This window comes from Copadichromis virginalis, linkage group LG20 (genome assembly GCF_057382275.1).
Source record: "Copadichromis virginalis isolate Kocher_CV1m ecotype Utaka linkage group LG20, C_Virginalis_male_GT1.1, whole genome shotgun sequence".
NCBI lineage: Eukaryota > Metazoa > Chordata > Actinopteri > Cichliformes > Cichlidae > Copadichromis > Copadichromis virginalis.
The window spans coordinates 16,553,441-16,574,438 of NC_140637.1; the positions used below are offsets into that span (position 1 = coordinate 16,553,441).

General features: G+C 40.5%; 1 protein-coding gene across 1 annotated transcript; it reads left to right on the plus strand.

Annotated features, from left to right (window-relative positions):
* The first annotated feature begins 898 nt into the window (after positions 1–898).
* LOC146684507 (PAN2-PAN3 deadenylation complex catalytic subunit PAN2-like) lies at positions 899–14,702 on the plus strand. Its single transcript, XM_085443735.1, has 22 exons — positions 899–8,467; positions 8,561–8,730; positions 8,819–8,936; positions 9,058–9,135; positions 9,213–9,468; positions 9,610–9,898; positions 10,076–10,172; positions 10,303–10,413; positions 10,545–10,664; positions 10,758–10,886; positions 11,000–11,199; positions 11,312–11,454; positions 11,633–11,739; positions 11,836–11,934; positions 12,032–12,160; positions 12,408–12,545; positions 12,634–12,693; positions 12,784–13,032; positions 13,177–13,320; positions 13,419–13,598; positions 13,710–13,803; positions 14,135–14,702. Exons 1-22 carry the CDS (start codon positions 8,201–8,203, stop codon positions 14,317–14,319), a joined length of 3,363 nt encoding a protein of 1,120 aa, XP_085299861.1. The 5' UTR covers positions 899–8,200; the 3' UTR covers positions 14,320–14,702.
* Positions 14,703–20,998: the final 6,296 nt, after the last annotated feature.

The following is a 20,998-nucleotide window of genomic DNA, read 5'->3' on the forward strand; positions in this document are numbered from 1 at the left end:
TTTTCATGGCATCACCCCGGAATATGCAGACTGGAATATGGAACATTCGTTTTTGCAAAGATGACTGTCTAAAGCTGCATTCTGCTTGGCCTATCAGTACCCATCAACTGCCACAGGAGTCCCACAGTCTAGTCTAATTCAGTAGGATTATTTGTTCAGCTTGATGGCTCTTTTTTACTCTGCTGCAAAAGATCTTGGATCTGGGCAAATTCCTTTAAGTATTTTTTTTTTGTCCTCAGTTGAGGTCAACAACATCCTATCCCAAATGTGCACTCTGTGTGCGGAAAACTGCTTTTACCTCACTATCTGACAGTTTTCGTGACATCACCATGTCACCATGTAGACTGGAATATGGAATATGTGTTTTTGCAAAGATGATTGTCAAAGCTGTATTCTGCTGGCCCTATCAGTACCCATCAGCTGACACAGGAGTCCCACAGTCTACCCTAATTCGGCAGCACTTTCTTATACAGCTTGGTAATAAAGTGGTAATAGTAGGTTAAAAACGTAGAAACAAGGCTGCAATAATGTGTAACAAAAAGTTATTACCACTCAATGACCAAAGTAATAACCACTTAATATCCAAGTAATATTGTGGTAGCAACAGTGGTCACAGTTAGTTATACTGAAATATACATAATCTGATGACAAGGCCCAAAAACTGTGGGTAATAATGTGGAAACACAGCTTGGATATAAGTGGTAATAGTAGGGGTATCAAGGCAGAAACAAGAATTAAAGTGATGACTACTAAGAAACACCTCTGGCCGTTTCTGTGTAATAAGCAGTGTTGGTCAAGTTACTTGAAAAAAGTAATCAGTAACTAATTACTGATTACTTCCCCAAAAAGTAATCCCGTTACTTTACTGATTACTTATTTTCAAAAGTAATTAATTACTTAGTTACTTAGTTACTTTTTAAAAACACGATTTACAACCTGAAGAGGTGATAAAGCGATAGATCTTTCAGCCCAATTCTACTTTTTCTGCATAATCCATCATACAAAATGTAATCAAATGGAAAAGTCTCTTTTTTTAAACTTGTTTTATCAGTTTTAATCTTTTAACTTTATGCATCAAGCAAAAATGTAATTATATGCAACATTCTCTGAGTTGAATAAATTAGTTTAACATTGAAACCTATTTTCTACACATTCCAGCACATAAAATATTTTTTGTGTTTACACTCAGTCTTTCAAATAGATGCAAAACACAGCAGAACATAAATAAAGTCAAAGACTCAGCGGTCCTGTTGCTCTATTTTCACCTGTAAAGCAGGACTGAGGTAGGCGGAGGTTTACCCCTGGTGCAGGTGTGCCGCGGTCAGTTTCTCTGTGAATTTCCCATTACGTCGTTGCGCACTCGGTGCTTGCTTGGAAGTTTAGGGGTTTTTTTCGCTGTAAAAAGAAGTTTTCTTCCCACGCACGATAGACGCTAATGTTTTTGTCATTTTTTATGGAATCAAACTCAAAGTAAGGTCAGTACTTCCACGCTTTAAACGCTGCATGCTCATACTATCTCCCACAATCGATATGTGATCCATTGTTGATCTGCACACAGCTGTTGTCACTAACAGCGCACTCCCTTACGTCACTGTCGTGAGACATTCTCGCAAAAAAATCACGGTTTTAGTAACGCAGTAACGCAGCGTTCCTATGGGAAAGTGACGGTAATCGAATTACCGTTTTTGCAATAGTAATCCCTTACTTTACTCGTTACTTGAAAAAAGTAATCAGGTAACGCGTTACTGCCCATCTCTGGTAATAAGCAGGAATTTAATACTATAGTAATGATAACTGAAGTGGAACACATGTTTAAAATGTCCTGTAAAAAATGTCCTGTAAACAAAATAAAATGCCATCCATGTTCTCCTGCTTGTCTAATTCATGGTTGTAGGGAGTGCAACACCCCACAAATTCACTGGGTGGCGATAGCTATAATGCTATATAGACCTGCGGGCAGACTGTTAGGACTGCGCTCTTCTGGACAGATATCTCTCATGTTCCATCCATCCATCTTCATCTGCTTTATCCGAGGCCGGGTCGCGGGGGCAGCAGCCTAAGCAACATGTTGTTCCTAATATCTGCTGGAGCCACTTGCCTAGCTTAATTTTCACTACACCAACTGCTCTGATTACCACTGGGACCACTGTTACCTTCACCCTCCACATCTTCTCAAGCTCTTCTCTGAGCCCTTGGTACTCCTCCAGCTTCTCGTGTTCCTTCTTCCTGATGCTGCTGCTCCTCAGGACTTGTCTGACCCTCTGCAGGTAGTTGGTGGTTGCAGCTTTCCTAGCAGCCTCTTCGTGGTTCCTATTTGCCTGTAAGATTCCCGGGTATTTGTAACTGTTCTAGATGTCTACAATGTTGCCTTCTGGTAGTTCGATCCTCTCAGATCTGACTGCCTTCCCTGTCTTTGTCATCATCCGACTACACTTCTCCAATCTGAACAACATTGCTGTAGATCCTGGTTGTGTGAATCGATGTCTCGTTCACTCGATGTCATCCATGTAGAGGATGTGGCTGACGCATAAAACCATCCTTCTCTCTCTTAGAGAAAAAGAACAATCCAAACCTCACTGATAGAATCAACCTAGTGTCAAACAAAACCCAAAGATCAACCAAAACTTCACCAGAAAGTTTTTCTCCCTCCCGGGACAATATTGTGTAAGCATACAGGTACCGTAACTCCTTTTTGCACTGACAAAAACATGTTGGATTGACTTAATTCAATAGTGGACACTGGTTGCACACAAATGCTTTGCTTTGGCAGAAACGTAAACAACTGAGTCAAATCAACACAACCTTTTCATATTCTCTCCAAAATAAAACTCACCCCGTTAATTCATCATTTTCACTCTGTACCACTGCTCCTTATCAGGCTGTGTGAAGCACAGTAAACAATTCAGTGGAGGCCTTAAGCCATAAACAGACATCACGCACAGACATTGTTTTCACAACCCAACTGCTTTAGACCTTGTCCCCTAAATCTACACAAATGCCCTCTGGGTGGCATGAAATGCATTTAACCAATAAACAATCAATGGGTTCTTGTTGTTGTAACCGACTCCGTATTTGGATGTTTGTGTGCAGCTTTTGTTAGGAAAGCATTCTTCAAATTCAAATTCAAATTCAAATTTTATTTGTCACGTACACAGTCATACACAGTACGATATGTAGTGAAATGCTTGGACAACTGCTCGTGACCTAAAGAGAACAAAAAAGGAAAAGGCTATGAATAAGATAGGAAATAAATATGAAAAATTAAAAAGGGTAAATTTAACTAGGAAGGAATAAAATATAAATTAAGGTTAAAAATGAAATAACTGTACAACACAAATTAGAATGAAGGGTAAATTTAACTGGGAAGAATAAGATAAAGATAAATATATAAATTAAAGTTGAAAATAAAATAACTGTACAACAAAATACACAATACACAATATAGAACTATATAAGAATGTATGAAGAAATCTAAATATAAATAAATATATACACAATAACAGCAGCTGTACAAGTATTAACCGGAAATGAAGAATATAGTGACCAGTGTTGTGCAAAACCAAAGTCCAGTTCATTGCATCAGCGTGTGTGTGTGTATCACTCTTCATTGCACAAGCTTGTGAATGTGTGTGTCATTTCTCAGTGAATTGAATCAGCATTTCGATTTGTGCACGTGTGTGTGTGTCATTTCTCACTCAATCAACGAGTGCATATGTGTGTTTCACTTCATTCTGAGTCAGTGCATGTGGATGTGTGTGTTTGTGTGGGTGTTTGTGTTCATCACTTTCCTGTTCTGGTGTTCTGGGTAAACCACGGCCTGAAGCGTGCCCTGGGGTCCTGCCCTCCTCCTTTTCAGTCCGTTTGCATCCGTTTGTGCTGCTGCTCAAAGTTCTGTCCATACTGGTTCTGGCCCCAATTGAGGCAGTGCTTTTCTCCAGTGTCCTGCATCTTCTCCTTGTTCCGCTCCTCCTTAACTTGACCCTTTTGCTTCTGTAGCTCCTTCAGGGCTTGCTCCTGCTGTTGGAGCTTTTTCGTCAGGTTTTTGCGACCTCCTGCTCCAGCAAGCTCCGGCCTGATTTCAAGTCCTGTGTCTGGGACTCCAAGCCTGATGGGTTCGATTATCAGCCAGCTCCTTCTGAGCCATGCTCAGTTCCTGCTCTGATGCCTTGAGCTCTTACTGAGGGCAGAAACCTCAGAGTCTTTTCCGTACAAGTCAGATTGAAGTCCATTGATGTTTCCCTTGCTTTGCTCCACGGCCTTCTACAGCTCTGCTGTTCGGCTCTTCTCAGAGGTCAGCTCCTGGCCAAGCCCCGACACCTGTGCCTTCAGCTTATTTTCTCCTGGTGCTTTTGTTCATTCCGAGGTGCCTCCTGACCTCAGTTACTCCTCCTGTCTCTGGCACGCCCTTTTTGCTGCCCGATCATCCGTGTTGGTCCGTCACTGTCCTGCACAGTTTTAATGCAGAGTTGTTAAGGTCAGCATTGTCTTGCTCGGCCTCACTTTTCCTCCGGGCTTAATGGGCGTCTCGTCACAGCTCTGTCAGCTGAAGCTGTCTGGAAATCTCCCCCGTGTAGTGAAACGGGCCTTGGATTTAACGCTCTCCGTCTCCGCTGCATGAGATCGTTTTCCTGCAGCACTGTTGACATTTTCAGGTTGTTGTTGTGGGTCCAGCTGCTGTAGCATTTGGTCAGGGTCACATTAAGGAAGAAGACATTAGAGGTTACTTTGGGCAGTCACAACAAAATGAGATTTCAAAGTAAGAGCCTTGCAATCCCCAACAGATTGAAAACAAAGAAAGAAAGAAACTTACCTGACATGGATCTCCTTGTGACAAATCCAACATGTGGAAGAGGAAGCCGAGTTCACAAGCCAAACAAAACTCCTTGTGGCACAAATGATTCTGAACAAGGCAGCGAACTGGCTCCAGGAAGTATAACACCTAAGATGCAAACATAAAAGACCCATGGAACATTTGACAAATTGTCTCATATTAAAAATTAAATGTACACATTGTGAATCTTCAGCTTCTTACCTGGATCATGCAGTTACAGTAGGCGTTGGGAATCTGCGGCTCCAGGCCAGCAAACAACGTCCTGTTGTAATGTTTGAAGTCAAAATCTTCCCGTCCACGTTTAGAGTATTTAATTGTCACCTGAAGCACAACAAACACATCTTCGTCACATGTTTGGGAAATCAAAGCTTGTAGCAACACTCTAGAAATTGTTACATATCATATTTAACTGTATCTCTATGAACACCAGGGTGAAACGTAGCAAGTCCAACCTTTCTGTACTTTTCGGGAACAGTGTGAAGGAGCGGCTCTTCATCACTCTCTGTTAGAGATTCAGGGATGTGGTTGTAATAACCAGGTGACTCTTCTTTATTTGCAGGGACCTGCAAACAACAAACAGGAAAAAAAAACTTAAAATACACCACGTGGAGATGGGTTTAACTTTTTTTGTAAATTTATTACAATATTGTAAAAATTACAGTTTAAAAGAGCAACAAGTTTTTTTACATACCTGGTTACAGGGGCAGGCGGAAGGATTCTCCACAAAACTGTTGAAGCCAACAGTTTCAATAGTTTGTGGGATTTCTGGGTCCATCCCAGAAGCCCACCTGTTGAAAAGAAACATGTTTTAGATCGGTGGACAAGGAAGAGAAAGACGAGAGAAGTTGGGAAGAGGCTCCACAAAGGAGATGGAAAGAAAATAGATGGAACAGAGAGAAAAGACACTAAAATTAACTGGATCACCTGCCAGGGGAAAAACATGCAAGAAGAGAACAACAAAGCAGGGAAACTACAGCAACAACCAACATAACCGTACATTACAGTGAATGCAAGACAGACAAGTTCAGCTCAGTTTTGCTGTTCCATAACTGATCAGAATTATTCCTGAAGAGCAGAAACAGAGAGACAGAGAGGGAGCGCAACCTTTCGATCATTATTATTTCGATACCGCTCTCATATTCAAAACATCAATGAAAGAATATCTGATTGGGACCTGATTGAAAAGCTGAGTAAAATGAGAAATGTATAAACAATTTGTTTCATTGTGCATATGGATGAAATATAATGTAGATAAATGGGACAAAGGTTGAACTGAATGTTAACATTCATCAGATCACAGCTCAGGTTGTGTCAAACCAGCAAGTAAAAACATTTTTGAGACACTAGAGGATGTTACCCTTCAGAGGTCCTAAATGTACTAAATGTAATTGATAAATATAAGTTATTAGCCAGTAAATGACTTGGCAATGTTCATGTAATACAAATTTATGTATTATATTTTTCCTGGAGGGCAACAAGATGGCAGCTGCAGTGTAAGTCAGACTGTGAAATAAAAGATCAAAGAAGACTTAAACAGTATTTAAATATTCAGGCTTTTTCAACATTTAGACAAATTGTGTTTGAAACTCAAACTAATCTGCTGCACACTTTCTCTAACTCTGCTGTCACAAGGACAGATACAGGAAGTCGCTCAAACCACATGAAACTAATCTTTATAGTATTTGTTTTATTTTACTCCAGAAGCAAAAGATGTTTTCCAAAAATGGGACAAACTGTTGTTTAATTTTATGGTTGGTGTGGTCCTGAGAGTCGTTGAGCTTGTCTTTGTTTTTTAGGGTCACAGGTTTCAAGCTGGTATCAAGGTGTGAATCAGAAGGGTTAAATGAGCCCCGCCTGGTCTCCAACGAGCCTGCCCCATAAAAGACTTTTCTTTTGTTTCGGCCCAAATCATGTCTGTGGATCTTTTCTTTGTTAGTAACACTAAACATGTTAAAAGCTGAATTAAGGCTACACAGGGTTTATTTCCTCGCCCGATGAGTTAAATTCTTTACTAAAAAAGTTAAAAAGCTTAAATTTTCATGTTCTATTGCTGTGACACAGGTGAGTGGGTCAAACATGAAACAGGAAGTTGACCCAGAAAAGCACAGGCTGAGGAAAATGACTTAAGTGTCTTTATTGTAAGATCATAAACTTGTTATAACTAGTTTGTTGAATAAACTGATGGAAACAGGAACATGATGAAATCAATAAAAGTGCTCATTTTTGTGTTTTTGAATGTTGGTTGTCATTTATTTTATTCACACAAATGCAGTTTGGATAAGTGCTGATGGTCCTTTGTTAATTAAAACCAAACAATCACCATTCCAAGGTTAATCAATACCACTGAAACAGATAACAGACAATAGCTGAAACTATCTTTAATCAACAGTCAACTATTAGCTTCAATTAAACTGACTCAACCAATGAGAGCATCAAATTTGGATTATATGGTTTCAGCTAGGACTAAACCAAAAGTTGTATTTTTCATTAAGTGGATGAGAAAATAAAGCCTGTAAAGTTTAAAACTTTAATTTCATTTAATCAATGTTGAACTCTGAGATTAATCCAGTCAATTTTTATTTTAATATCTATATGGATCCATTTCCACAACTTTTTGATCACCACTTCAGAACAACAACTACCTGGATACACAGGATCAAGACTGAACTCTGACATTAATCCAGTGAATTTTAACAACAGTCACGCTAAAGGACCATTTAATTGATTAAATCATGGTTAGTTTGTTACAATATGTGTAACATAACTGTTGTCCAACATGCAGCAAATTTGTTGGAGAAGCTCAGAAGAATCAAACTCAACATCTGGTGCATCTCGGACACCAAGGAATTTGGTGCTTTTGACGACCTGTTGACGACGGCTGTTAATCAAGGTGTGGATTAAGCGTGCTAAACGAGGTCCTCCCAGTCTGATCAAACTCATTATCTTGGTGCAATTCAGAAACAATACGCCCAGGCAAAAACTGGGTCGACCCCCCTCTGACACCTTAATGTGGGCTTAATGATGATATGATGCCCACGTCTCCTAAAGAATTCACACCTGTATTCATGTAAACTCAGCCGCACTCACCTTGATTCAGACCCTGAAACCTGTGAGCCTAACGTTTAATGCAGGAACAGTCAACGACTCTTAGGACCGCCTTGAATCCCAGTGGAGGTTAAATACGTGGCTCTATCCATCAGACTTTAGATCTGGACTCCAGTTTTCTGCATTTCAAGAGATTGGGATTAAACCTGCAAGTACTACTATTTACAGAAGTTCCAGTTCCTCTGCAGGCTGATTTAGCTGAAGAAGATTTTTGAAGCTCTCAGCACAAGATTAGGTGAATACTGGGCCAACCATCACAGGACTATGAACTCTCTTCACTGGACTCCTCACTGGTCTCCTCAGTGGACTCCTGGGGGACTGGAGCCCTCCATGAACTCATATCTGAATCCAAACCTCCACCAAGACGTGGGAGTGTACACACAGGAGCTGGCTGTGACCGTTCCTGAGCCTGTGCACGTAAGGAAGGGGATTTTTTCTGAGCTGCACAGTAAAGTTTCAGAAGCTGGCATCCCCGTCACTGCAACATATTTTGACCTGCAGCGGGAAATGCTCTGGATGGGAAACTACACGGTAAGAGCCAAAATGATGCTTCAGCAGAGTTTGTTTCTTCTACATTCACCTTAAACGTTGCACTCTGTAATAATATTTGTGCCCTTCTCTTAGGGTCATGTAAAATCCTTCCTTGGACCTACGATGGCACACTACTCTTCTTTCCAAGTGCACGCAACTGATGCCATCAGACACATACAGAGTTTGGAAACAGGCGTGCTGTTCCTTTCTGAGTGCAACCTCAGATGTTACACTCGTGGAGGCCTCGTCATGTTTGATTATCGGTAAGTGTTACATTGACTGTTGATGAGCTGAAGCTGTGAAATTATTCCTTATGTTATTGAATTAATGGCCATTTTTGGTGCTTTGCAGGATGGAAGAAGGAGCTGATATGCACAGTCTCCTCATGACTGATAACATGCTGCTCATGGGGGGATTACAAAACTATGTGGTTGAAATTGACATGAACACACTTCAAGAAACTCAAAAAGTAAGACACCAGGCTTATGTTTATCAAAATCCACAACTATCTATGCTTACACCACTGGCACATCATACAACTGACTTCACAGCGAGTGTCTGACTGTCTGCTGTCTTGATTGTCCTTTCAGTTCACAGTGGAGGCACCTGGAGTGACAATAATGCGTCAGACCAATCGTTTCTTCGTCTTTGGGCATCCTTCTGGCAAAGTAAGTATCCCCTGATTGGATCAGTTTGATGAGGTTTGGTTTATATCTCTCTAACACTGACCCTCTGCTGATAACAGGTGACCCTTCGAGACTTGCGCACATTTAGGACACAAAAGTTTGACGCATTTCCTGGCGGCCTGTCAGACTTTGATGTTCATGGAAACCTTTTGGCTGTGAGTGGGTTCTCCAGCCGAGGGCTGAATGAACGTTTCCTGATGGTGTATGACCTCCGCATGATGCGAGCTGCAACCCCCCTTTGGGTGCATGTGGATCCATTCTTTGTGCGCTTCCTTCCTACCTACACGTCACGGCTCGCAATCATCTCACAGACAGGTATGAAGCTGGCTTCAGGATTCTTTAGTCCAGTTTTCTGTAGCATAGTCTTACTATGTTTGGCCAATAAATGTGACATACAAAATCTTTGTGTGATTTGTGGCTTTGCTATAACTGCCTGCATTCTGTGTCTTTTTCCAGGTGAGTGTCAGTTCTGTGAGCCCACTGGCCTCGCCAACATGGCGGATATTTTCCACGTCAACACAAACGGCCACTTTCTCACAAGTTTTGAGGTCTCATCCAGCAAACAAGCCTTAGCCTTTGGAGATTCGGGGGGGTGTGTGCGTCTCTGGTCCGATACTCGGGACGTTATGTTTAACGTCTACTCCAGAGAGCCCTGCGTTGTGGATGCACAGCCTCAGCTGGCCTGGAATCATAACCTGCAGCCCTGCTCTCCCATCCCCACTGCCCAGGCTACACCCAGCTCAAGGTAACACAATCACTAACGAGACTGAAGAGTTTGCATTAGAGCGTTCATACATATTGTTTTCAGATTCAATAAAAGTTTGTAAGATAATGTCGAGTCTTCCCCAGTTGATATAAATGGTTAGAGTCTCACGTAGTTCCCATTAAAGGTTTCCATCTAAAACATGTTTCTTTTTAACAGGTGGGCTCCTGGGATGGACCCAGAAATCCCACAAACTATTGAAACTGTTGGCTTCAACAGTTATGTGGAAAATCCTTCTGCCTGCCCCTGTAACCAGGTATGTAAAAAAAAACTTGTTTCTCTTTTAAACTGTCATTTTTACAATATTGTAATAAATTTACAAAAAAAGTTAAACCCATCTCCACGTGGTGTATTTTAAGTTTTTTTTTCCTGTTTGTTGTTTGCAGGTCCCTGCAAATAAAGAAGAGTCACCTGGTTATTACAACCACATCCCTGAATCTCTAACAGAGAGTGATGAAGAGCCGCTCCTTCACACTGTTCCCGAAAAGTACAGAAAGGTTGGACTTGCTACGTTTCACCCTGGTGTTCATAGAGATACAGTTAAATATGACATGTAACAATTTCTAGAGTGTTGCTACAAGCTTTGATTTCCCAAACATGTGACGAAGATGTGTTTGTTGTGCTTCAGGTGACAATTAAATACTCTAAACGTGGACGGGAAGATTTTGACTTCAAACATTACAACAGGACGTTGTTTGCTGGCCTGGAGCCGCAGATTCCCAACGCCTACTGTAACTGCATGATCCAGGTAAGAAGCTGAAGATTCACAATGTGTACATTTAATTTTTAATATGAGACAATTTGTCAAATGTTCCATGGGTCTTTTATGTTTGCATCTTAGGTGTTATACTTCCTGGAGCCAGTTCGCTGCCTTGTTCAGAATCATTTGTGCCACAAGGAGTTTTGTTTGGCTTGTGAACTCGGCTTCCTCTTCCACATGTTGGATTTGTCACAAGGAGATCCATGTCAGGTAAGTTTCTTTCTTTCTTTGTTTTCAATCTGTTGGGGATTGCAAGGCTCTTACTTTGAAATCTCATTTTGTTGTGACTGCCCAAAGTAACCTCTAATGTCTTCTTCCTTAAGGCCAGCAACTTCCTCAGAGCACTTCGAAACGTCCCTGAAGCCAAAGAGATGGGCCTGATCCTCTCAAACTGTGAGGAGACGACAGGAACAGTCGAGCTAGGTCGCTTAATCCAGAGATGGAATCACTTCATCCTCTACCAGCTCTTCCAGGAGACACAGGAGCAGGAGGATCCACGGGCCTACAGGACGACCAGGAGCAGGTAAAACACATCGTTGTTGACCTGCATTCTTACTGGACACTGTCCCAGTCTTATCATTATGTTTGTTTATAAATTCTGGTTTCTGAAACTGTGATTTGTGTTTGTGTTGCAGTTCTCTGGGCTCCTCTGGCGACTCTGTCATTAGAGAGCTGTTTTGTTCTGAAGTTGAGAACCGCAGCCCGTGTCTCTGTGGCATAGAAACAGTCTACTCCTCCCTCGTGTTGCTGTTCAACATGCATTACCCTGACTCTCAAGGTGAGTCTGAGAGCACTGAGAGCATGGATATCTGTGACTGTGAATTACTCTGTCTTTGAAACTTGAACTATTAATGATTACATAATGGTTTGAATTAATTTAGTTTTTGAATGAGCAGAGGGAAATATCTGCTTGATTTGATGTATACACTGATATTCATTGTACTTTGACACTTCAGGAGAAAGAATAAAGGAGCACGACTTTGCTGAGATCCTGAAGAAAAGCATCTGCCTGCAGCAGAGATCTCACACATGGTGTGGAAACTGTGACAAGTATCAGCCCACAGTGAGTTACAGCTTTCATTCACTCATAATGACAATTCATTTATGGTTGATTGTTACCTGTTGTGCAGGGTAATCATTTCTTTGTGTTACACTGTAGGTGCAGACACGCAACATTCGACGTCTCCCAGATGTTTTGGTGATAAACTGTGAGGTGAACAGCAGCAAAGAGGCCGAATTTTGGAAGGTTCAGGCCGAGGTAAGCCACTGATTCACCGTGTTTAAATACAGTTAAAAGAAAGTAATGATTTATCTGTTCATTATTTACATGATTGCCCATGTTTCTGTTTTTATAGTACACCTTCAACAAATCCATGCAGAAGACAGATCAGGATCAGCGTCACGTGTGGATCCCCGCCACTCTCAAGATGTCCCTCAGCAAAAGTCAGAGACTGGAGATCAGCAGCTGGCCTGAGGGCGAGGAGGTGAGGACTTTAGATTTTCAGCTGATCTTTGCACTTGAAGAAATAATTGAGTAACTTTTCATCACCAAGTTAAAATTTCACTTCAAGATTAAAACCATATTTCCAGGAGCAATATTTTTAAAACATTATTACACTAATCTGTAGATATTGAACTATAGGTTGGTTTTAGTGTTTTTGTTTCTGTAACACATGAATTTTGTGAAATGAAAAAGTTTATCTTACAATTATTTGCACTTTCTGTTACTAGTTAAGTGCTGCTGAACAGGCGGAGGGAGCTTCTCTGTATGACTTGGTGGCCACGGTGCCGCACATCCTGGACGCTGGCACGGGTGGTAATCTGGTCGCACACATCAAAGTGGGTGAGACCTACCATCAAAGAAAAGAGGTGAGCGACGCTTAGATAAGAAAAGTTTGACATCTGCTGACTACAAAAAGTTTCATTTTTAACATTCAAAATGATTTTATTATTTCAGGGAGTCTCTCGCCAGCAGTGGTACCTCTTCAATGACTTCCTCATTGAGCCGATTGAGCAGGTAAGGATCCTAGATAAGATTCCTGCTTGTTTATTCATGCTAACTTTAATGTGTGCAGTCATTTAAAAATGTTTCTCCTTTTGTTTTCAGACTGAGGCTGCACAGTTTGATGTGAGCTGGAAAGTGCCAGCCATCCTGTGTTACGCCAAGAGAAACTACCACACCAAATACGACCTCCGCAGTGAGTGTCAGCACAATCAGTCTGAAGTCAAATCTGACTTATATCGGACTGAGAAGCAGAGCAAGACAGACGCCACTTTCATCCCACTCACAGTCAGTGAGATGCCGCAGGCTGGTGACCTGGTGGGGCTGGACGCTGAGTTTGTAAAGCTCAGTGAGGTAAGTCTGGCTATGATACCATCATTAATTATAATATAGGATCAAAAACAATTTTAAATATTCCTAGTACATATTTTCAGTAGTTCAGCTAATCTGACTCAAGTATTTAAAACAAATTTGACCCCTGAATGTGTGCGTTTGCAGGAGGAAGCAGTGCTGCATAGCGACGGCACCAAATCGACCATCACGCCCAGTCAGATGTCTGTGGCCAGGATCACCTGTGTGAGGGGTCAGGGGCCCAACGAGGGGGTCCCCTTCATCGATGACTACATCTCCACTCAGGAGCAGGTGAGAAGCTGCAGAGAGAAAAGACCACGATGACCTAAAAGAATGAATATATAATGTTTCAAGGATCCACCCGCTAACTTGTCAATTTGTTCTTCCAGGTGGTCGACTATTTGACAAAATACTCTGGAATCGAACCTGGAGACCTGGATGCCACAGTATCCTCTAAGCACGTGACCACGCTGAAGTCGACCTACCTGAAGCTACGCTTCCTCATCAATGCAGGAGTTCGCTTCGTCGGCCACGGCCTGCAGAATGACTTTCGTGTCATTAATTTAGTGGTACGTTATTTCATCAGTTTTAAATTTCAAATTAGTTCATATCGTTTAAAGATGTGATTTTTTTTATAGATGTGCTTTGATTTTAATGTTTTTTATTTTCTGTTTCTTAAGGTTCCCAAAGATCAAGTTATCGACACCGTCGACCTCTTCCGATTGCCCTACAAGAGGATGATTTCTCTGAAATTCCTTGCTTGGTATTTTCTTGGTAAGTTAGTAGAAACAAAAAAACCAAAATCAAATCCAAATAATCCAAATATGAGTCTGTAATCGAATTAAATCACATTATTACAGCGAGAGGGATTAGGATCCAAATATGTAAACTGGATAATCCGCTCATGTTACCGAAGTCAGTATAGTTCATGATGTTTTAGTTGTCATCAAACTCATCTTGGAATTAAATCTGAACAACAAAGTATTTAGAGGCTTTTTTGAGTTCATGCACTAAAGCGTACGTGTCAATTCCTCATATCCACACTGTAATCTGAAGCTGAACACTTTCATTTTAATCATTCCTGACCTTTTTTTCATGTCCACAGGCCTCAACATCCAGGGAGAAACCCACGACAGCACGGAGGACTCATGCACGGCCCTGAAGCTTTACAGGAAGTACCTGGAGCTGTATCAGGAAGGAGGGAATCATTACGTGACGAAAGTGCTCTACGAAGTCTACGACAAAGGCTTCCAGCTGAACTGGAAAGTCCCGGATTCGGACATGAGATAGTCCGTCTGAGTGGACTGAATGCACTCTCCTTCCATCCACGGGTGCTGCTGTGCTTCCCTCTGTGATGGGACTGTGAGCAACACCATGACCTGAGGATGCTCGGGCTGCTTATTTTGTATCATATTTTATAGTTATTTGCTTTGAGTCAGTGACTCAGTTGTTTTTATCATATCTAAATATAAGCTTTTTATTTCAGAGAGGTTTACAGGGGGGAAAGTGATCATTCAAAATATGAATTTGAAGCATTTTGTTTTTGTTTTAAAGGAAAAAGTCAAACTTGTTGCATGTAAATGAAGTCATCCTGAGCACTGTAAAATGTTTGTTGTTTGATACCAGGAAGTGGAGAATGTGCACGAATCCATGAAAATCTTGATTAAAACAGATTCCAACCACAATGAATTTAGTTTGTTTTTTTTCACCAGATTCTGTGAAATCTGTTGCACTGTTCATTTTCCAGCTAACTTTTTGCAGCTTTCTCAGAATTCAGATCAACGTTCAATTTTTCAAAAGCTGTTATTTCTCTTCTATAAATGACACATTTAGCAAGTTTGAAAAAATTGTCCTCAATATTTCACCTCGACATCTTTAAAATGCTCTAACTGGTAAGGACTGTGCTTCAAGTGCAGCATTTACAGCCACCACCAAAAGTAGTAACTATACTTTAATAGATGTGCTTCATTTAATAAAGCTTTAAGTCACATTTGAACGATTTTTTGATATAATGGTGCCCTCTGCTGGATAATATGCACACTCTTACCGTTCACTCTTACAGTTGTTTTTAAAGGTTTATGTCATTATTTTCATTGTTTTTCGGCTTGTTTTGTTTTGGGAACCATAAAATGAAATTGTTCGAGCTCCTTGTCTGGTCTTACCAACAACTCTACAAGTAAAACTAAACATACAGTTAGTAATGATCCAGGAGATATGTTAAAAAACTACACAACACAGTTATTTCAATGTTCCACGAAAGAATGTGTAAATCTACACAGAGTATAGTAATCCTGTTCAGCTGGATATGTAGAGGTCAGGGATGAATGTGTTGTGTAGTCTCAATAATATTAAAGCAATAGTGTGATCACAATACTGATAACTGGGAGGCTTAAAAACGAGCTATTACAGTCTCAGAAATATTGTAATATCGATAATAATACTAAAATAAATCAGTACGAATATTTTTGTCAATATGTGGCGAGTAAGACAGTCAAGGCCTTTGACCCAGTTCAAGGCTCCGAAATCAACAGATTCTGTGAGAGAGAGGAAGCATTTTTTCAGGGGTATAAAAGTCCAAAGAAAGTTGTAACCTTTTCCGTGCCAGAGTATTGTTTAAACTTAAAAGTCAGTCAGAAGTCACCAAACACTCAGGACTCTTCAGAAGATCGTGAAGTAGACTTATAACACTACGAATGGCTGGTGTGAAGCTGATATCCAGGTCCAGATTTAGTAAGTAGAAATTTCCTTGGGGTGATGCACAGTGCGCTAATTCATGTGATTCATATACGAAGATGTAAATATTTAATTTCAACAATTCCCAGCCAAACGCAGCGCAAAGCAGCGGCTTACACATGAGCACATCCGCATCCACAGCAACAACCAACATAACCACAAGTAACAGTAAATAATAAATATTGAATGTTACTGAGCAGCACACAAGTCCGACAACACACACCTGTGTGCGTGTAGATCCATATATTCACAAGGGTTCTCCGTGTAACTGTCTAATAGTAGGTGTGGGGAGCCCTGCCCCCCAGGACATGAAGCAGGAATGGAGGAGATCAAGGCCCCAGACATCTACAAGCCCCCCAGAGCACGAGAGCAGTGTAGCAAAGTAACTGCGCGAATTGCTCGTTATTTTCTGCAGGCTGTGTGAGGCTGTGTCTTACTGGAGTCTGACACCGACAAGGTCACACTAACAGCTGCATTTTGATATTTGAATATCGTGGTTATGTTTTGACTGAGAGAAGAAAAAAAAACGAAGTAGACGAAAATCGCTCCAATTTCAATTATGGGTCGATCTGTGTGAGGATATTAAAAAAGAAAAGTTCATCTCAGTTTTGCTGTTCCATAAAAGATCAGTATTATTTCTGAAGAGCAGAAATGGAGAGACAGAGAGGGAGCACAACATTTTGATCCCAACCCTCATATTTACCTATTAACAATTAAAGAATGCCTAATTGGGACCTGACTGAAAAGATGATTAAAATGAGAAATGGACCCTTTCATTCAAAGCAGGACACAAATGTGTTCAGTTAGTCACAGCTAAACATAAAAGTACAATAACAAAAATATGAGCAAAGATTGATGCTTGACTTTAATGGCAACTTTGACAATTAATTCTCATGGATTTCTGTCAATTTGCAAATTATATGTACTATGTATAAAATTTGTCTGTTTAATAAAAACAATTTGTTTTATTGTGCATATCTATGAAATATAATGTGGATAAATGGGACAAAGGTTGAACTGAATCTTAACATTTATCAGATCACAGGTGAGGCTGTGTTAAAGCAGCAAGGAAAACATTTTCTGAGACACTAGAGGATGTTGAATTTCAGAGGTCCTAAATATGCATTATTTAAAGGTCTTAAAGGTCTTCTGAGTTTTTGCTTTTTGGTTGTGCAAACAAACTAAATACAGGTATGTCTGTGAAGGTTCTCAGTCATCCAGGTCATCGTAGTCAAAGGAGCTTGCAAAGAAAAGCGTCTGGACTTCTTTAAGTTACTTGAAGACTGTGATGGCTGCACTTACAGCCACACAGTGGTAATACCCACCATGTTAGTGTAGAGGCTTATAAGTAACATTGCATTCACATTTCTTTCTTTAAATATAGGAATTTATTTACAGGACAATAAATAACTGGTTTTGGTTTAGTTAATTAATATATCCACATAACGCTGCATTCTAAAATAAGTGCACACATTTTAGTTTACACTGTTATGTATGATTAATCTTTTGTTTTCTGAGTTACCTTAGTTGCAGCTGTTCCAGTCCCTTGATTAAGGAGCCAAGAGGTGGAAAAGGGGCAGAGCGAGCTTTAAAGGAAGGCTACAAATTGGTTCACGCCATAACTCAGGACCATGGGGGGGAATTGGAGTTCATTATGTTTGGTTTAGTTAGGTTTTGTGTGTTTTACCCCTTTTCCTGTTTTTGTGGGCTGATCAGCCACTATTTAAGTTTCCCCTTTGTCTCATTAAGTTAGGTCAGTTTGTTTGAGTTATCAGTTGTGTTGTTAACTTTGAGTAGAGTTTTGTTAGTTTGACCTCTTTTTATGGGCCCAAGATTTTGATTCTTTTTGCATGAGTTAACCAAATATGTTTTTTGGGTTAAATAAAAAATCATTTTTTGGACTTTAACCTGTGCCTAAGTTTCCTTCACTGCTCGGTCCATCACAAAGACGTTGTAGCCGGTGTATCAGAAAAACTCAGGAGAGTTTTCTCCAAGCATGACATCCTGGTGCATTTCAGACCCAGCAACACGCTCAGACAAAAACTGGTTCACCCGAAAGACAAAACGCCAAAACATATGAGTGTACAATGTGGTGTATGCTGTACAGTGCAACGAGGAATGCCGAGACCTCTTCATTGGAGAGACCAAACAGCCACTTCACAAGCGCATGGCACAACATAGAAGAGCCACCTCCACAGGACAAGACTCAGCAGTCCATCTGCATCTTAAGGATAAAGGACACTCTTTCGAGGATGCCAATGTTCACAGTTTGGACAGAGAGGACAGATGGTTTGAAAGAGGAGTGAAAGAAGCCATCTATGTCCACTGTGAGCGACCATCTTTGAACAGAGGCGGGTGTTTACGACACCAACTCTCTGCCATCTATAATCCAGTTTTGAGATCCCTTCCCAGATGCGTTAACGCCCACTCACATCCTTTTTTATTTATTTATTTATTTTTTGTCCCGTTTGGATCTATAGCCATCAGAATTGTTGTCTTAAGGCCAAGAAAGATGCCAAGCAGATTTATTTTACCAAGTGGATCATCATGGCCTTGCCATATTGGTCCATTTGATTGACCTTTATTATAATTATGAATTTATTTTATTTTCAGTTGCTACAAAAGGGACAGACATGACTGGGGGATAGGACAGGGAGAAAGAATGAAAGAAAGAGAGGGAGAGAAAGAAAACCAAAGGGGAGAAGAGACGGGGGGAAGAAAGAAAAAAAAAACCAAACAAACAAAAAAAAAACACCTGGGTCACCTGTATGGAGAAAAAAAACAGAAGAGAAAGCAAACAACAAAGAGCAACATAATAAAAAAAAATGCACCATCACAATAAACTAGCTAGCAGTAGATATCAGTACTTACTAAATAATAAACGATAATGTGCAGCACGCAAGATAGAAAGCGCACAATGTGCTTTGAGGCAGCAGCCAAGAAAGCTGTAGTCCACGTCTGTGAATATCCAACACCCACTCACATCCTGGGCCATCTGATCTCAGGAATTCGCATGATAAGGTGGGGCCAGGTTTCACAATGAACTCACCCGAAACTCTGGCTGATTGGGACCCACACCCAGTTTCACACCTTGGCTCAGGCATTTAGAGGATCATCAGGGGGTCCTTTTGTCCCTCTGTGGGGGGTTAGTCCCACTAGGTTTATATCTGGGACTCTCCACCATTTGACCTTAGAACTGAAGAAGCTTCTCGGATGAGAGGTGAAACGTCTTCAAGCAACTTAAAGAAGTCCAGACGCTTTTCTTTGCAAGCTCCTTTGACTAAATACAGGTATGTTACTTTTCCTGGAGGGCAGCTATTTTTAAAAACAAGATGGCAGCTGAAGTGTAAGTCAGACTGTGTCAGACCTTCGTCCCGTAATGATTCTCTCTTTCCTGAAACAGTTCCAGGAACTTCCTGTAAAGCTTCAGGGCCGTGCATGAGTCCTCCGTGCTGTCATGGGTTTCTCCCTGGATGTTGAGGCCTGTGGACATGAAAAAGAATGATCAGAAATTATTCTCCTTTCTTTCTCTCTCAGTCTATCTTCCACAAGCTCTTCTGGAAGCTTTGCTGATTTCAAATAACCCTTATCTTCACCTTACACTCTCTTGTTCGTGAGCATGGAAGAGCCTTTGCCTGCCCTGGATCAATTGTTTGGTCTTTTTCACTTATTTTCCTAACTTAGTAGAGTTGAAATGCCTGCTCAACGAGAGAAAGGTAAGATGACATTTTTCTTGCAGACATGCTTGTGGCTCAAGAAAAAATGAGTATCTGTGTTGCATCATTTAGACATATAATGCTTATGAAACTACACATTGTGAATTCAAGAGGGAAATTTGTGTCACACGCTGAAGAGTATTTCATGGTTCTCATGGAGTGGTCACTTTTATCATGAAAGGCAAATGAAACTATGCGGAGAGCAGCATCTGATGAAGGCAGTAGATTCCATGTTGGTTGGTGGAGAAAGATCCTGAAAGACGTCCACTGTTAAAAATAAGCATAAGTGGAGAGACCTGAGTATGGTTTTCATCTAAAGCTAGTCCACCTTCCAGAGGTCGTCTAACTTCCAGGATTATTAATGGTAAACCAAATCAACAGTCAAGTATCTTTTGTCATTAAGTGTATTTTAAATGAAATTCAGCTTTCTGTTGGCTAAACAGCATATAGTACAATTCAGCACCTGGAAACACAACACTTACCAAAGAATCAGTACAGTGGTAGCTTAAGTCAAAGTGAGCCTGCTCAGCACATCTGTGAAACATCCAGCAAAAATCAGCAGCACAATCACATTCAGCCAAAGAAATATGTCTAGTATCTCGTGAACATGGTGGCAGAGTCTTTTTGGTGGCTGCCACTAATCTTTAGGATAACCTCTCCGATTAACATAACAGGTGTCTGATCATTTTAAGACTCTGTTAGAAATCAGTTTACTCTGACTGGCTTTCAGCTTTAGCTGTTTCAGCTGTTTTATTGAGTGTTATGTTTTTATTGTGTATTTCTGTGCATGTTTGTTGATATAGTGATCATAAATGTACATTTTTTTATAGCCTGTACAGCAGGTATTTTAAATGAGCTTAAAAAATAACCCTAGTCTTGACTTCTCACTGAGTAACAAAGGCTTCCCCTTAGAGTTGTTTTTCCTGAGCAGTAAAACCTGGGCTGTAAAGAAAACATGGCAGGGAAAAAGAAAAGTGTCTGACTGCTGTCAAGTGCTTTGCAAAAAGTTTTATTATGACAAGTTTTATTCAGTTTAATCAGCAGCTGGATTGAAAACGTTATATTTGCTTGTAGGAGCTGCACTGAGATCAGAATAAACGCTGAATTTGTCTGTGTTGATGTGGTTTGGTCTTAGATTTTTCTTTCTAAGTTTTAAGAGGCGCTGATCTTGACTATTAAAATAATGCAAGAAGCTCTTTTTAGATACTGTTTTATTATATAATTTAATTTATGGTTGATTTTCACATTTGCTTCATTTAAAATGTAAGTGATTCTCTTGCTTCAGACGTTATATCGGTAACAATAATAGATCGTATTAAAGATGGATGTGTTTTAGGTTTTTAATAGTGAAGCTGACACAGAAGTGTCTTAAAGCTGCATTCTTTCTTATGCTACCAAGGGGCAATACCTGGCTGAAAGATTTGTTGTCCTGTCTGAAGTTGTTTGTTTGATGTTGTTTGAAGTTTCCAGATCCAGATGCTCCTTCAGTCCCCACAGTCAAAGCAACTGAGGCACCTCTG

Coding starts and splice junctions, on each gene's coding strand:
- LOC146684507 (XM_085443735.1), top strand. CDS start 8,201: ATGAACTCTCTTCACTGGACTCCTCACTGGTCTCCTCAGTGGACTCCT. Junction 12,546..12,633: donor CCTACCATCAAAGAAAAGAG/GTGAGCGACGCT, acceptor TTATTATTTCAG/GGAGTCTCTCGCCAGCAGTG. Junction 13,321..13,418: donor ACATCTCCACTCAGGAGCAG/GTGAGAAGCTGC, acceptor TTGTTCTTCCAG/GTGGTCGACTATTTGACAAA.